We start from the raw sequence: 11,478 nt of genomic DNA on the forward strand, positions 1-11,478 counted from the left end.
TATTGCGTTAGCATTCGACGTCATCGGAGATCGTTAGCTCTCGATTATCAGATGTCGATTGTTGGAGTTGATCGATCCTTTGGTTTTTTATATACAAAGTTTAATTTGTAATTAACGTTCGATTAATATATTAAATTTTATTTCTTTATTGCCTAAATACTTTTGAGTTTTAAAAGACATCGAGTAAAAATAAATAGTGGGGGAAAAAAACAGGTAACGCATCATCGATTGGATGATTATGTTCACGTGACTAAGTCTTTATAATGATTATTGACATTCGATTATCAGATGTCGATTGTTAGTGTGATCGATCGTTTCGGTTTTATATACACCGTTTGATTTCGGTACAATATTTTATTTTATTTAATATATAAATACTCTTTTTTGTATTTAAATATATTTGAATTTTAATACAAGGTCTTCGGCAATTGTCTATGCGCCGCATGCATGAAATTTAAAGAACGGCACAATTAACGAGTTCCTCTGATGTCACAATTTGCAGGCATCGATAACAAAACAGTTATTTCGTAGACGTAAGAGTACAAAGTTAAACTGATAAGTTTGACGACGTCATTAATTAACAAACGCTGTTCCATTGAGTCGATAATGCTCCTACTATAGACCTAGCGGAAGGAACGGCGATACTAGATCGTGCTGCCTCTAGCGGCGATGCTGGGTAACAGAATCGGGCCTACAAAGGCGGCAACCATTGTTGTTCCACCTCAAGGTCTTAGAATGTAAAAATCTACAAAATCTAAGACCTTGGTTCCACCTAGTACTTTTGTACTAATCTAGTACCTTTTTACTTGTTCCAGTTAGGGTCGGATTAACTTACTTTAGGGGCATAAACATTTTTCTTACCGGGCCCCCGCCCTCTCCCACAAGAAAGAGCACAAAAAATATAAATAAATAAATAAAACAAAACTAAATAATGTGAGAGACTAATTTATTTTATATTTTTATAATATAATTCCATATTATCTATATACTGTAAGGTCTCGTTTTATGCGGTGGATACGTTCTACAGAAAAGCGCATATAAAAAATTCGCATAAAAAAAGACTTTACTTGCCTTGAAAAAGTAGGGATACGTTCCGTAATTTTCTAAAATCGCATAAAACCAAAACAACGAGTTNACTAAATTCTGATAAAATACATGAATGCATTGTATAACATATAATTTGTAAAATCAACTAGTTTTTTCATAATTCTAAAAATAATCCACCTAGCAAATTTCCTCTAACCTGCATGATTTATTTGTCACAAGTTACTTTTTTTATGATAAATATAAAAACAGAATTATTTTCCTTTATAAGTTTCCTGGTATTTAACAATGAGAATTTGTATTATTATTTCTTCCTGTTGCTTCTACAACTATATTTGATAATCAACATACAAAAGATTATGAATATAATCATCTGTTTATGTTTTTACCTAGAAATTAATAATTTAATGCAGTGTTCAATAAGAAAGTGTCATTATCAAGCATGAATAAAGAAGAAAAATTACATCAAAACTATTTTAAAGTTCAATTGAAATTAAAATTACAGAAAATTGGAGACTCATATATCTTTCTTGCTCACAAAACTCTATTATATCTTTCTTGCTCACAAAACTAATAATATCAATGATATAATTAATGATAATTTACACGGTATCTATTTTATGTAAAGTAAATGTTAAAATGCTTTTAAAAAATTTGAATAACTTGACAAAATGATTGTAGAAAAACTAAAATAATGGTTATTGATTTAAATTCTCTTCATACATCAACAATGATTAAATTATGTCACTCCTTACCTTTTTTTCATAGGGAGATGGAGGACAAATTTAAAATTTCAAAACAGAACCCTACAGAAATGTATATATTTTTTGATTTTATGGTAAAAAAACACGAAGCTTACATCTAAAACATTATTTTTATAACATATCTATTAAAAATTATAACAGTTAAAGCTTTGAATTGATTTAAATTGCCCTTTTAATTGTGCGACTGACTATAAAAAAGATGTATCTAAATCTGAGGAAGGAAAATGTGGTAGCAAGGTTCCATATTTTGCCAGTCACACATACATATTGTTATTAAAACAGAAATTCAATAATGGATGATTAGACTGTAGACATCTGACAGTCACCTCCTTCACTTGATATCATCTCTTGATTACTTTCTACAGGAAAACTAATACTTCCTACCACCTACATTTAGAGAAGACACAAAACAGAGAATATTTGAAATCTGTGCACAGTGACCACCAAAATAACATGCAGTATTAGAGTTTTATAAAAATAATACATGTTAAGAAGTGAATCAACTCAAAGCCTCAACTGTCCATTTAATATACACATTATAAAAATATGCTTTAGATAAAAGTTTCATGTCTTTTTTCTGTAGGACCTAAAAATATATACTTTTCTGTAGGATCCATTTGAAATTTCAATATTGTCCCTATCATTCTATGAATAAGGATGAGAAGGGGCATAATTTTATCATTGTTACAGAGCTTGTTTTACTTGAGATATATTGTTATTATTTATATAGTTACAGAGCTCCTTTAAAACCATATGAGGATTTTGCAGTTATGTAAACAAAGAAACACGTAATGATGTAAAAAATAAAACTAAATTTGCATGCTTTGCTTTTCTTTTGACACTTAAGCACTTGAGTTATGCTTTTAATTGTAAAATAATACCTCTGCATTACTGTAGTAAGTGTTCCATGTTGCCCGTAACGTCTCTTGTCCACCGAGATCCCACATGATAAAATGAACATTTTTCCACACCACCTCTTCCACGTTGCTTCCAATCGTCGGTGACGTGTGCACTACTTCATTCATTAAACTGAAATAATAGCAAAAATTCGATAATTAATTACCACAGTTCTTAAATTAGATTATATTAAAATTTACAATTTAATGTTGTTAAATTATTTATAGCACACAAGCTAATCATTTTGTAATTACAACACAAACTAGCGTCTAACGTTAGTCTAACAAACAAAATCAAATTACAGTTATGTTCCGTCAATTTAATAATTTTAATTATCTTTACGATATTACAATTAATTTAATTTGAAGTTTCATTGATGTTTTAATTCCTTTTCAACTGTTACAAAGATATTACCTAATTGTATTTTAACTATTACAAAGTGGAACGAGTCTACTAAAACTAATAATAATAATAATAATTTATAAATAGTTTATAATTAAACTGGTAAATATTTGAAACTTACAATTGGTATAATATCGTAGTTTTTCCGGCATTATCGAGACCCACAATTACTATCTTGTGTTCTGTAAGAAGCAAAATGACGATAAGATACATTAATATGAAGTGAAGGTACGTAAGATTAAGATGACGAAGAGTGTACAAAAATACACACAAGATAAAGAAACAAGTAAAAGTCATCTGGATCAAATGCAAACAAAACAACTGTAGTGGGATTATGAGGGTCTTTTTCATAACAATCAGACCATCCAGTTCACAACGCCATGTCTGAATAGCAAGGAACCATCTATGAGGATCAGCGGATCCAAAATGGTTTCAAAACAGAAATATAATTATAAATTTCCAAGTTGTTTTAAAAAAATGCACAAACATTTCAAACAGATTATTTTTATGTACTATTAATGATATTCGATTAACAAATCTACTGTTTTGGAACAGTCTTACCCGGTCACTTGTTTCTGCTAGTATTACCGTGCAAGATTTATTGACAGGAATGCTTAGTGTAACTGCAAATACATGGTGTTAATACGAAGTTATTACGGTATTCCTATTGTAATATTTATACATTTTTAATATTTTGAGCTATCATAAACAGGAAAAAGGTATTATTAATACAGTAATTATTACTCAAATTGTTTTAAATGATGAATATAATATAATATCATCAGTATCAAATGACAGAATCTGATGCAGTTCCTGTTCCTATTCTTGATCTTAGTAAATCTAAAGTTGCATTTAGAGAAATTAAAATATAAATATAAATTTCAAATAAATTGATTTCATAAAGCAAAATAACAGATACAAAATTTTTAACGATTAAAAAAAAAAAAAGGCATATTAAGGACAACAATTTATGATTGCTATCGCCGTAACAATAAAACAAAATGAGGATGTAAGTATTTTCAAATAAATTGATTTCATAAAGCAAAATAACAGATACAAAATTTTTAACGATTAAAAAAAAAAAAAGGCATACTGCATTAAAAGTGATCTAAAATAACCATAAAATGCAATTAAACACTGATTAAATGTAATTAAATGAAAATTAAAACATTTTTAAGACTTAACGACTAAAAGAATGCTTCAAATTAACTACAAACACTTAAAAAAAATGAGAAAATTAACGATAAAAGCATTTTATGTCTTTGTAGTAAACAATCCAGTGAATGCAAAGTAAAAATAAGTGCAAGAGTGTCAAGGATGAGAAATTAAGTGAAAAAACAGATGTTTAAAAGTACAAGATAACTACTGAGAAACAAACCATGCGGTGAATGCAAAGTAAAAATAAGTGCAAGAGTGTCAAGGATGAGAAATTAAGTGAAAAAACAGATGTTTAAAAGTACAAGATAACTACTGAGAAACAAACCATGCGACAATTTTTAATCATTTGAGCTTATCTAGAATTCTCTCATTTTATTTTATTTTTAATAAAACAATGTAATTTAAGGATTTCTTTCTGACAAAATACTAAGAAATTTTAAAAAAAGAAACACAGTCTAAAATAATAATCAGATAAAGTTTTTTTTTTCCTAAGAAACAAGCATCTAAAAAACAGATAAGGTAAAATAATCGTTTATTTTTATAAACATCCGATCCGTAGACTTTACAGTTAATGCTACTTGAATTAATTTAGGAAAAGAGCAAATTAAATTCTGATGCAGACGCTCTGATAACTTTTTTTAAAAAAAAAAGGGAAAATTTGAATATTTGATGCATATTAGAGTGGAAAGTGATTGATTTAAAAGCAAACGTAAAGGATCGCAGTAGAATTTGTGTCAATGATAAGAGTAAAAAATGCGGACATGCAGGTTTTGTAATGTGTTTTTTTTTTTTCAGATTAAAAACTAGATTAGGCTATTGTTCTGTACTCTACAAAATTAAATTATGTGAAATCTAAATTTATAATGCTCATTTTTATTATTTTATGCAGTAAATTAAACATTATTTTTACCAAAAATGACAGTTTTTTCCACAAAATTTGCTTTAAAGTATTCCAAATTGATGAATAAAATTTTTTTGTAAAATGTACTTTCTACTGAACACAGATATTGTTTATTATTATTATTATTATAGCTTAATTAATGATTGTTGAACTAGCTGATACTTTTGATGACAGAAAGCATAAACACAAGTTTGATGGTAAATGCAACAAATAATAAAGTACAATAGAAAATCAAACTATGTTGTAAATCAAGTACTTCTGTGATAGAATTATATAACACACTGGGAAAATTTTAGTGTATTTGACACACTATCAAATAAAAATATAGAATTTTCAAAGTATTAATTTGTCATATTATGAATATTTACAAATACAACAAAACTGAATAATTTAAATTATTTTTTAAAATATAACTATTAAGTTATTTTATTCATTAAAATTTTCCACACCGATAAATTATGAAATGCATTTTGCATTTTATTGCATTGTTTATCATATGTTAAAGTAGGAAAGTATGGGGTCTCGTGTTATATATTTTTAAATTTTATTTTATAAAAATTTAATACTTATATTAGAGTTATCTATTAATACAGTTTAAGGGAGAGGGGTTGCAAAAAGTACATCGTTGTACAAGATGGGAGAAAGAGAAACAATACCTCAACTCCCTCCCTCAATTAGGAAGGTGGGGGCAAGATATTATACAGCTATGGATATTTTTTAGTGATAATGCCCGGAGATTTTGGAAAAAGGCAATTGTATACAATAGGGAGGGAGGGAGGGAGTCAAAAATGACTCAAAAAATGTACATGTAACTAATGAAGTCCCTTGTGAATAAGAACATTCTGACTTTTATTTATTTATGCATTTTTATCCATTAAAGCTAGCCCAACAGTAAGCAATCACCGCAAGGAAATATTCCAATTGTGATTCTTGCAAGTATTTGAAAACTTTAAAACTTCGAAAATAGCTTGACTAAGCTCTATAGAGTACGGTAGGCAACAGGAAACAGGAAACAACCTTTTCCTATATTCAAATAAGCAGCAGTTTTGAGGAAAGATCAAGACTACTCATCATGTACAATCTTTCTACTTGTATAAGATGATTGAAGTTACATCCTTCAAGTTAATTTAAATAATCATAAAATATAACATACATTTATACAGATGCGTATGTAAACTGTATTTTTATAACTGAATATTGATGAATTTTAATTTTAACTAGACTGCAAAATTTTTTCATACTCAAAAAGGCATTTACAACTAAACTCTAGCTTACAAAGAATATAAATGATGCATTAAATACAAAGGTAGAAGCATATAATTGTTTAATTATTTTATATTTCAAAATAAAAATGCTTGCTTTATATCATAAAATCTGTTAAATCCTTAGAAACCTATCTTGTCTTGATTTAGCGTTGAAAAATTTGGTTAATTTTTTAATCAAATTTAAATTTTCTCATAAATCTAATTGCATAATACTGATTATGACAAGTAAAATGCTTTTTGATTTCCTTAATGATTTATGAGATTCTATTCTACAAATGCAACATGTAAAACTACTAAAAATTTAAGGTTTTGTATGCAAATTCAGCCTGAATTGCATCATACATATGTTTTATATCTACAGGAAAATAATAATATTTTGCTATATTTATCGCAGAAGAATGTAACATGACCTCAAAAGAAACCAATTTATTTGAGATGTTTTCCTTAATCATATATTCATAGACAACAGACTACATATTCTCCAGTTTCCTCTCATCTTAAACTTAAGCTAAAACTAATGGCTTTTTTCATGCAATTTTTTTTTTAGCAAAATAAGAGAAAAGTCTGATAAATAACATGTTAGCTTGCAGTTTAACGTGCAATTAATGCAATAGAAATAGACCTAGAAAGCAGCCATTTTAATGCAGTGTCATGCTGTAATGTTACTAACGGAATTAGATATTTGAAAATACAATAAATTTAGATATTAAACCTGTAAATTATTTTTTAACTACTGAATAAATGTTATCATATTTATCGTCAACAAAGGATTAAATAAAGAGAAATTATCAGTTTATTCTTACAACTTATCTGTTTGGAGGGTTAACTAACCTTTTGTGATAAAGTTTCCTTCAACTTTGATACCATTTTTTGTTCTAATTTTACATATGGAATTAAATTTAAGTGCTTTAAGAGGATAATAATTATAATATCGCATATAAATCAAGCAGTTTCTTTTATTACTTCCTGAAAAATGGCCATTTTAAAAATCACATGATTGATCGTAAGAGGATGAACTTTGAACGTAACTTGTCAGCTTATTGATAAAGCTGAGAATCTAATAAGATAACAACAACATTATAAAATTCCAACACATTGGAACAAATGTCAAGTTTATACAATATCAAAAAAGTCTTGAAGCTTAAACATCATAATGTTTTGATTTATTTATAACAATTATACAGGTATAATTTCACATATTTTATGTTAAGAAACTGAGAAAATAGTTATAAAAATCATCGATATATTATTATAATTGCTCTTTATAGTTTCTTAGAAGCATGGAGTGTGGAAAAAACTGAAAACACTTATACTAGTAATGAATATACGACTTCTAAATTAGGACAATATCTTCTAATTGTGAAGACAGCCAATAAATTTCTATGTAAACACCAGGAAAATAAGCGCACAAACCTATAAAAACTGCTATAAAATCTATACATATCGCAGAATAGAGTTGAATAATCTCTAATTAAGAACAGAACTGTGTGCAAGCTTTTTATTGCTTTATAAAACTATGGTAAGAAAATTGATACGTGCATCATTTGATTAATAAAAATCCATTTTTATATTAAAAAGAATGACAAAAATATAGTTAATCTTAGTTTCAAACTCGACAGAGCACGTAGTCGTTTAATAATTAAACATGATATTTCAAATTTTTCATGCCAACTTGTGTTGCAAGGTACGCTTGAATGGTTACAGACACTTGATTTATATGATAACCAGGTTTACAGAAGCAACAGGTTTATAAATTTTAGCAGCACTCTAGAAATATTAGTTTTTTTAATCCATAAAAAAATGATGAATTCTCAATTGTTCTCGATACCAATGCATTCTCCGCACTCGAAACATCCACTCGACTGGATAAAAATATGCAAAATATTTATTTTACTATGCTAATAACCTGTAATAAAGTTTTACAAGACAATAGAACTGTTAATTAGAAGCATAGTATGTACCTGACATAAATTATTTATTATTAATTACCTAAATAACAAAGTATTAGTAAATTTTTTGATAAGCAAATTATAATTATGATAAAAGCTACCAAATTTTTTATCCAGTCAATTTAAGCAATTACAACTTATAATAAAGCTTTTGATGCTGCGATTTAATACAAATTATATATAAATGCAATAATCAGTAGGATTTAAAGCAAATCTGAAGACTCGTGCTAAATTTTTGTGTATATTTTATTTATTTTTGAAGGTTTGTCTATGTTGTTTAAACCTGAACTAGACTCTGGGATATGCTAACATTATAAGTCAAGATAGAAGGTAGGATCGGATTTGACTGACAGTACAAAGCAACGCAATATTATTTTGACACTAAACATGTCAAGAAAAGCTGGAAAACTCCACGCATCTAGCCTGTTGGTGAGGTGCAAAACTGCAACGTGTTCGGTTTTATCCATTCAATAACAAGTGGACCGATAGAAGGCAGAAGATTAGAATGAGTATGATACATTGACAATATATAATAGGATCAGCCAAATCTTGACAGGAGCTACATATTACCTACAAGAGCTGCATATTCTATTGAAACTGTATTTTATATGTTATATGTATAAAGCATCAGTTTGGCCATAATATGTAATGCAATAAGTGTCTAGAAGAGCCATAGTTTGGCCTCCGTGGATATATAACAATAGAAATGTATAGAAACGAGTGTCTGCAACTCTAGTCAATGACTAAGTACAGATAGAAATGAACAACCTCCAAATCAAAATATAAAAAAAAATATAACTAAACAACTATATCATTTCTTTATCAATATAGTTCTTTTGTACATTATTTAAGAAATTAAAGTACAAATGACTTTATTAATGAACAAATTATACCCAAAGATGTTAATTCTTTGTTATCGCTATTTCACCCTTCTCCCTTCCAATTAAGCATTTATACTGCTTCAAATTGTCTTAAAGTAGATAAACTGGTTGCTTATTTAAAAAAAATAAACAAGAACCGTAACTACATTTACTTTATTAGTGAAGAATAATATATAAAACCAAAGCCATCGAGTGGGAGCAAATGGGGGAATTTCCCTCGGGTTTGAAGAAAACTTACGCAGAAGAGTCCATAAAAGTTTTTGACAGTCTAACATAAAGCCCAGTATAATTTAAAATCTACTTCATATAGTGTTATTTTCTTTGTTTTCCTCCAAAAATTAAACATTCGTACGGCCGTAAATTGTCTCGCAACACAGAAACGGGTACATCTACCTTTAAATATTGAAAAGGCAAATTCAACAGCGTACAGCTGTAATCTATCAAATTTATAGGTCAAAGAAACCCATCTCAAGCAGGAAGCAGCAAATCCTTTGTCTAGAAGGGTCTTCAGTGTAGAATTATACAAGAAATTACTATTTTTCTATAAATTTAAATAAACCAATAAGGAAAGAGGATGCCTTAACACCTAAAAGCCAATTAAAATCAATGATACAAATTAGTATAATGAAAACATATGGCACATAAACTTAATTACAATCAGCAAAGATAAAATCAATTAAATAGTAATTAAAACATGATTAAATTTAATAATATTCGACTTATATTTATAAATTACATAAATAAATACGAAAATAAGATGAAATCTTTTGTCTTGTACTTAGGCCTAATTCTTACCTTCGTTTGTAAACAAACTCCAAAGTTTGGCAAATAATAATCCCATTTCGACATGAATATATTATTTTAAATGCTATAAAATCACTAAATATACATTTATAACGTTTCCATGCCTTGATTTCGGCGTATACTTTTACTTAAAAACTTAAAAAATAAAAAGAAATTCTCCTTCGTTATCTGTGCATTGAGCTACTACAAACTGGACTGATGGCAAATAAAATAAATAAATGAAAAAAAAGTAACGGCACCGTCGATTGGTTAATTAAAGCCACGTGATGATATTGCGTTAGCATTCGACGTCATCGGAGATCGTTAGCTCTCGATTATCAGATGTCGATTGTTGGAGTTGATCGATCCTTTGGTTTTTTATATACAAAGTTTAATTTGTAATTAACGTTCGATTAATATATTAAATTTTATTTCTTTATTGCCTAAATACTTTTGAGTTTTAAAAGACATCGAGTAAAAATAAATAGTGGGGGAAAAAAACAGGTAACGCATCATCGATTGGATGATTATGTTCACGTGACTAAGTCTTTATAATGATTATTGACATTCGATTATCAGATGTCGATTGTTAGTGTGATCGATCGTTTCGGTTTTATATACACCGTTTGATTTCGGTACAATATTTTATTTTATTTAATATATAAATACTCTTTTTTGTATTTAAATATATTTGAATTTTAATACAAGGTCTTCGGCAATTGTCTATGCGCCGCATGCATGAAATTTAAAGAACGGCACAATTAACGAGTTCCTCTGATGTCACAATTTGCAGGCATCGATAACAAAACAGTTATTTCGTAGACGTAAGAGTACAAAGTTAAACTGATAAGTTTGACGACGTCATTAATTAACAAACGCTGTTCCATTGAGTCGATAATGCTCCTACTATAGACCTAGCGGAAGGAACGGCGATACTAGATCGTGCTGCCTCTAGCGGCGATGCTGGGTAACAGAATCGGGCCTACAAAGGCGGCAACCATTGTTGTTCCACCTCAAGGTCTTAGAATGTAAAAATCTACAAAATCTAAGACCTTGGTTCCACCTAGTACTTTTGTACTAATCTAGTACCTTTTTACTTGTTCCAGTTAGGGTCGGATTAACTTACTTTAGGGGCATAAACATTTTTCTTACCGGGCCCCCGCCCTCTCCCACAAGAAAGAGCACAAAAAATATAAATAAATAAATAAAACAAAACTAAATAATGTGAGAGACTAATTTATTTTATATTTTTATAATATAATTCCATATTATCTATATACTGTAAGGTCTCGTTTTATGCGGTGGATACGTTCTACAGAAAAGCGCATATAAAAAATTCGCATAAAAAAAGACTTTACTTGCCTTGAAAAAGTAGGGATACGTTCCGTAATTTTCTAAAATCGCATAAAACCAAAACAACGAGTTAAAATTAAC

General features: G+C 28.6%; 1 protein-coding gene across 1 annotated transcript; it reads right to left on the reverse strand.

Annotated features, from left to right (window-relative positions):
- Window positions 1–1,979: 1,979 nt before the first annotated feature.
- On the reverse strand, window positions 1,980–10,339 carry LOC111620202 (ADP-ribosylation factor-like protein 5B). Its single transcript, XM_023362100.1, has 3 exons — window positions 10,057–10,339; window positions 3,229–3,289; window positions 1,980–2,837 (listed from the first exon to the last, which is right to left on the reverse strand). Exons 1-3 carry the CDS (start codon window positions 10,100–10,102, stop codon window positions 2,672–2,674), a joined length of 273 nt encoding a protein of 90 aa, XP_023217868.1. The 5' UTR covers window positions 10,103–10,339; the 3' UTR covers window positions 1,980–2,671.
- Window positions 10,340–11,478: the final 1,139 nt, after the last annotated feature.

The sequence above is a fragment of the Centruroides sculpturatus genome, unplaced genomic scaffold (assembly GCF_000671375.1).
Source record: "Centruroides sculpturatus isolate CEXI.00-Female unplaced genomic scaffold, Cexi_2.0 scaffold231, whole genome shotgun sequence".
Classification (NCBI taxonomy): domain Eukaryota; kingdom Metazoa; phylum Arthropoda; class Arachnida; order Scorpiones; family Buthidae; genus Centruroides; species Centruroides sculpturatus.

Bases quoted from the DNA above. Each gene is read 5' to 3' on its own strand.
- LOC111620202 (XM_023362100.1), bottom strand. From the start codon at position 10,102: ATGGGATTATTATTTGCCAAACTTTGGAGTTTGTTTACAAACGAAG. The intron at 3,290-10,056 runs GTAAGAATTAGG...TGCTTCTTACAG, and splicing joins GAGTTTGTTTACAAACGAAG to AACACAAGATAGTAATTGTG. The intron at 2,838-3,228 runs GTAAGTTTCAAA...CTATTATTTCAG, and splicing joins ACTACGATATTATACCAATT to TTTAATGAATGAAGTAGTGC.